At 45.3% G+C, this 6,406-nt stretch overlaps 1 protein-coding gene across 3 annotated transcripts in view; it reads left to right on the top strand.

The window, feature by feature from the left end:
* Positions 1-6,131: 6,131 nt before the first annotated feature.
* Positions 6,132-6,406, top strand: part of LOC108263967 (collagen and calcium-binding EGF domain-containing protein 1) — a 31,214-nt gene continuing 30,939 nt past the window's right edge. For 2 of the 3 annotated variants that reach the window (XM_053678166.1, XM_053678167.1), the window contains exon 1: positions 6,132-6,406. This exon is cut by the window's right edge and continues 29 nt beyond it. In XM_053678166.1, coding sequence (XP_053534141.1) covers positions 6,332-6,406 — 75 coding nt within the window. In that variant the 5' untranslated portion in view covers positions 6,132-6,331. The other variant, XM_053678165.1, reaches the window with a different exon arrangement.

The following is a 6,406-nucleotide window of genomic DNA, read 5'->3' as shown; positions in this document are numbered from 1 at the left end:
AATCATGTTTCTGACACCAAGAGATGTCCAGGCTGATGCTGTGCAGGGAATATTATGTACGTTTCACCTCTGGACAAAACGTTCAGACATTGCATTCACTAAGCCAGGCATCGTCAGAAACGTTTTTAAAAGCTAAACCGGTAATCTTTCCTGCTTTTTTTTTTTTACTAATGAATAAAGTGTTGCATTTCTTCACAACTATACAGTTCAGTGATATACTGTACTCAGGTGTCTCCCCATTAATGAACTTCATTCATCAAGCTCACGTTTCTGCAGTGAAAAGTTACACATGCTCAGAGAGTTTGAGACGAATTAGGGGCTCTACAGAAAGCAGATACACGTGCTTTTGCCCATCTGTGTGATCCTAATACATCACTGTCCCTGCTCACATCGGATTGTGTAATATTCTTAGGACTGCATCCAAAATTCCTAGCAATAACACCAGCCACAGGCGCAGCTACAAACTTTATATCTGTCTTATTCCTGTTGAATGAATGCATCGTAAATGAGTTCTCCACTTGTCCTTAAAGCACAACCAAAAACATGCAGAACCTATAAACTGAAAACCTACAACAACAACAACAACAAAGAAACGGGTGAGAAAGTCATCAAGAGCGGGCAGGCCTTTCAATTTAGTCATTAATTTCACCACATTTAAGAGTTATTCAGTGTTCGTGGTGGAATGTGTTACTTGCATCAATATTTTCTTACATCAGAGCTTTGAGTAATTCGTTTTCCAGTTTAACTGTTAAAACTCCTGAACTCTGAGGAACCAAAGATTCAAGTGATGCATTGCATTGACTTCCATTAAATATGCAGGCTACATGATACGAAATATAGTGCATCAACACCATTATAGCTGAAAGGTAAGTAAATGGAAAAATGTAATATCGCCGATGTAATATACCTGTAACATTATAACAGTATAATTTCATCTTAACTTGACAGCATTTTCATGATGTTTTATGAGGTGTTGGGAAGCCTGAACTCTGTTATTAGTTTTTCATGAAAAAAGAAATGAGTTCTCAGTTACAAAATGAGAGGAAAAAAACAACAACATGTACACCTCCATGCAAGTGTGTGTTTTGTTAGCAGCAAACTAGCCAGTTAACATCTTCACTACTTATCAGCGGTTTATGATGTATTTACTTTCTCAGAGTGTTAGGAGATTTAACCAACCAAGGCCCTGTTTACACTAGTGTGAAACGCATAGCTGTTGCTACGGTTACGACTTTCGGCTACGCTACTCCGTCGTTTTTCACCCACGAGAAACGGAGACCTTCGGAAACACCGAAGACCCCGTTTTAGTTTGAAAACTCTGGCCTCGCGTTTCAGTGTAAACAGACCAAAACGAAGACTTTTGAATACGAAGGTGTGGCTCCGCCCACATTCAGTCCCCTGATTGGGTCTTCTGGATCATTGCGTATTCTTCCCTGATTCGTCAAGCCCCTAACACCTGTGAGGTCAAGTATGTGGAAGAGGGCAGATAGCACTTTCCTCTGAGCTGGCTGGTGGGTGGGAATTGGCAGGTGACCAAACTGGGGAGAAATGGGGGGAGGGTGTTCTGAACGATTTTTTTTTTTCTCAGAGTGTAATATTGCTGTATCAGTTTACAGCACAATATGTGTGTGTGTGTGTGTGTGTGTGTGTGTGTGTGTGTGTGTGTGTGTGTGTGTGTGTGTCAGAGAGAGAGAGAGAGAGAGAGAGAGAGAGAGATCACATTTATTGTAATCCAGTTATTTACCCAAACACAGAATTGAGCTAAGAGAATAGGAATATACCTTCTGGGGACATTTGGCTGGTCCCCACAAGGAAAACTACATTCTTTACAAAAACTGCAGTTTTTATTCAAGACAAAATATTCATTTAAGTTATTAAGATTAAATTTAGGATCAGTGTACGCACAGCATTAATGGGCTGCATTAAAATCATGGCATGGAAGTTCCTTACAAATATAGGAAGACAAAAGTGTGTGCGTGTGTGTGTGTGTGTGTGTGTGTGTGTGTGTGTGTGTGTGTGTGTGTGGCGAGTATGAGCAATTCACAACTGCCTTTACCCACAGCCTTCTACAGGAAACACATTTATCAGCACTAAATCTGAAATGTTGACACTGACAACAAACCGGAACGAAAGCCCAGAAAGCCCAGAAAGCCCAGAAAGCCCAGCTGAAGTGAACAGAGCAGTGTGGAAGTGTGGGAACTGCGAGGAGGTCTGGATAATGCGGTCGGCGATACTGAAGCAAAACCCTGACATTTCTACAGATGCCTCTGTCTGCGGTTCCTCAGAACTGACTTTTTATGTGTTTATTCAAGTGGGCATGAAACAAAGGGATTTTTAATTCAACGTGTTATGGTCTGGGAGATTCGAGTGGGGGGGGGGGGGGGTGGACTGGGAATTGTGTGTGTGTGTGTTTTTATGGAGGTTTAGGGATTGGGAACCAATGGTTTAGGGAACCATTATTAATGGTTAAATGCAGCAGCAGAGGGAAAAAATGTCATCAGGAAGACATTGAGGATTACAAAGTATTCACACAGGAATATAATCTATATCGTGGCTGTTATTTACAGTATACATCCACTGTGTAGAACCCTACAGACAATCAGAGTGGTTCCCTGTCTGAAATCACTCTAAACTTGAATCCTGTAGAAGGCTTGGAGAGTGTAGAAGCTTTATTCTCATGTGTAATGTGTCTCATGTTTTATTGCAGTCTCTGCATTAGTGTTTGTTAGTAAGTTGAAATTCTCTATTTATCTCTTTGACTAGGCTTTAGGCAGCATTTAGAGCTTCTACAAAGCTTTTCCGTTATTTATAGGGGTTATTTCCACATTTTGAGCAAACATTAACACACAGTGCGCACTTGTGTAAGTCAGTAACTACACATATATCTTCTGTATAGATGGAGAATTGTTACTCAAACCCTTTGTGGCCATCTGTGATCTGTGATCTGGGATCTGGGGTTTAATCCAGGGGCTTTACTGTATTTTATTAGGCTTTTCAGTGGCATGAGGTAGTTCGTTATATGCTTAATTAACCAGTCACTTTAAATGAAATGGGTCTGATGTAAATAATATGTATGTTTCTTTTGGGAAGTTTAAGATGTTTATGTTCTACTGTAATGATAACTTGCATTAAAATGTGTTTTTATTAAAACTGGTAGAAATGCTTCTAAATTGCCCGTAAGTGTGAATGTGTGTGTGAATGGTGCAATGTGAGGGACTAGAGTAGTAGTGAGTGAGTGAGTGGGTGAGTGAGTGAGTGAGTGAGGAAGTGAGGGAGTGAGTATGTGAGTGAGTGAGTGAATGGGTGAGTGAGTGAGTGAGTGAGTGAGTGAATGGGTGAGTGAGTGAGTGAGTGAGTGAATGGGTGAGTGAGTGAGTGAGTGAGTGAGTGAGTGAGTGAATGGGTGAGTGGGTGAGTGAGTGAGTGAGTGGGTGGGTGAGTGAGTGAGTGAGTGAATGGGTGAGTGAATGGGTGAGTGAGTGAGTGAGTGGGTGGGTGAGTGAGTGAGTGAGTGAATGGGTGAGTGAGTGAGTGAGTGAGTGAGTGGGTGAGTGAGTGAGTGAGTGAATGGGTGAGTGAGTGAGTGAGTGAGTGAATGGGTGAGTGAGTGAGTGAGTGGGTGGGTGAGTGAGTGAGTGAGTGAATGGGTGAGTGAGTGAGTGAGTGAGTGAGTGAGTAGGTGAGTGAGTGAGTGAGTGAGTGAGTGAATGGGTGAGTGGGTGGGTGAGTGAGTGAATGGGTGAGTGAGTGAGTGAGTGAGTGAATGGGTGAGTGGGTGAGTGAGTGGGTGGGTGAGTGAGTGAATGGGTGAGTGGGTGAGTGAGTGAGTGAGTGAGTGAATGGGTGAGTGAGTGAGTTAGTGAGTGAGTGGGTGAGTGAGTGAGTGAGTGAGTGAATGGGTGAGTGAGTGAGTGAGTGAGTGGGTGAGTGAGTGAGTGAGTGAGTGGGTGAGTGAGTGAGTGAGTGAGTGAATGGGTGAGTGAGTGAGTGGGTGAGTGAGTGGGTGGGTGAGTGAGTGAGTGAGTGAATGGGTGAGTGAGTGAGTGAGTGAGTGAGTGGGTGAGTGAGTGAGTGAGTGAGTGAATGGGTGGGTGAGTGGGTGAGTGAGTGAATGGGTGAGTGAGTGAGTGAGTGAGTGAATGGGTGGGTGAGTGGGTGAGTGAGTGAATGGGTGAGTGAGTGAGTGAGTGAGTGAATGGGTGAGTGAGTGAGTGAGTGAGTGAATGGGTGGGTGAGTGGGTGAGTGAGTGAATGGGTGAGTGAGTGAGTGAGTGAGTGAGTGAATGGGTGAGTGAGTGAGTGGGTGAGTGAGTGGGTGGGTGAGTGAGTGAGTGAGTGAATGGGTGAGTGAGTGAGTGAGTGAGTGAGTGGGTGAGTGAGTGAGTGAGTGAGTGAGTGAATGGGTGAGTGGGTGGGTGAGTGAGTGGGTGAGTGAATGGGTGAGTGAGTGAGTGAGTGAGTGAATGGGTGAGTGGGTGAGTGAGTGGGTGGGTGAGTGAGTGAATGGGTGAGTGAGTGAGTGAGTGAGTGAATGGGTGAGTGAGTGAGTGAGTGAGTGAGTGAGTGAGTGAGTGAGTGAGTGAATGGGTGAGTGGGTGAGTGAGTGAGTGAGTGAGTGAGTGAATGGGTGAGTGGGTGGGTGAGTGAGTGAATGGGTGAGTGAGTGAGTGAGTGAGTGAGTGAATGGGTGAGTGGGTGGGTGAGTGAGTGAATGGGTGAGTGAGTGAGTGAGTGAGTGAGTGAGTGAGTGAATGGGTGAGTGGGTGAGTGAGTGAGTGAGTGGGTGAGTGAGTGGGTGAGTGAGTGGGTGGGTGAGTGAGTGAATGGGTGAGTGAGTGAGTGAGTGAGTGAGTGAGTGAGTGAATGGCTGAGTGAGTGAGTGAGTGAGTGAATGGGTGAGTGGGTGAGGGAGTGAGGGAGGGAGTGAGTGGGTGAATGAGTGAGGGAGTGGGTGAGTGGGTGAGTGAGTGAGTGAATGGGTGAGTGGGTGAGGGAGTGAGGGAGGGAGTGAGTGGGTGAATGAGTGAGGGAGTGGGTGAGTGAGTGGGTGACTGAATGAGTGAGGGAGTGACCTGGAGAGGCTTGATAAATTTTCAAAATGTTATTCATTTGGTGAATCAGCTATTCTTTTCCCCCCAACAAACAGTTCATTTTCAGCAAATCACCATCAATCTTCATTTCTGAGGTCAAAGTTCAACCAGTCAACTTGCACTCGACATCGCCAAAGTTGAAAGAGCGCTCATTTCTTTACCACGTTAAAAGGGCTGCAACATGTAGAAGCTGGAGTTCAAGAATATCTCGTGCAAAAGCAACAACTTCAAATTTTGTTCGACACTTAAACCCCCGCAGCACGGGGAGAACATGCAAGCTCCACAAACACAGGACCACGGTGGGAATCGAATCATAAGTTGCGATGGAACTGAACAGGAAACATGGCGAGCACATCACACACGACACTGCTGCCAAACTTATTTACGGATTCAAAAAGACTGGAACTGTTGCGGATCGACCGAGAAGAACTGGACGTCCACTGAGCATGAACATCCACTGACGAAGGTACAACCGACGTGGCGCTGGCAAACACAGTCCCCTGTGTATGGAGACTTTTGGGACACCGTGTATAACTCAGTGGGAATATATGGGAATTTGAGAGAAGCATGACTGTGACGATATGGTATGGTAGGCTGATTGGCGTGTCTAAAGTGTATGAATGGCTGTGTGAGTGTGTAGGTGATCAGCCTGCGGTGAATTGGCACCCTGTCCAGGGTGTACCCCGCCTTGTGCCCGATGCTTCCTGGGATAGGCTCCAGGTTCCCCGTGACCCTGAAGGAAGGATAAGCAGTGATGGATGGATGGATAACTTGCTTATTACCTGCTTATAATTTGGACTTGTCAGTGTAGCAATAACTGCGTGAGGTCTGTGCAATCACGCCACACACTGTATCTAGTCTAATCTGTGAAAGTTCGGGTGTTGACGCTGGGGTATGCTGATAGTGATGCGGTTTGGTTTGGGACGGAGCTGCTGTCCGTGTAATTTAGGAAGCCGTTTGGGATTTTAGTGAGGAGTGCAGATGCAGCGAGGACTTGCGCTTTAAGCCCGTCCCAAATCATCATGAAGGGGGGCGCGGACACTCCAAAACTCCAGTGCGTAAAAGTTGATCCACATGGGTTATGCGCGCACACCGGGCATCCGCGTGAAGGCTTTTTAATCCGATTTTTTCCTTCTTATTAAAAAAAATTAAATGCCTCCTTAACACCGCGGATTTTATCCTTCAAGACCTGTCAGGATTGGAGTGATTGAAGTGTTTTCTGTGGACTGACCGATGGAAACATGAGCCGATTTTATTATCGCATGCTTCTTTTCCCATTTACTCTCTTCAGTACTGTTTTACTTCCGACTTCTGGA

Source organism: Ictalurus punctatus, chromosome 4, assembly GCF_001660625.3.
Source record: "Ictalurus punctatus breed USDA103 chromosome 4, Coco_2.0, whole genome shotgun sequence".
In the NCBI taxonomy this organism is placed as follows: Eukaryota; Metazoa; Chordata; class Actinopteri; order Siluriformes; family Ictaluridae; genus Ictalurus; species Ictalurus punctatus.
Note: the sequence above shows the minus strand (reverse complement) of the source record. Positions and strands in the feature narration are given on the sequence as shown.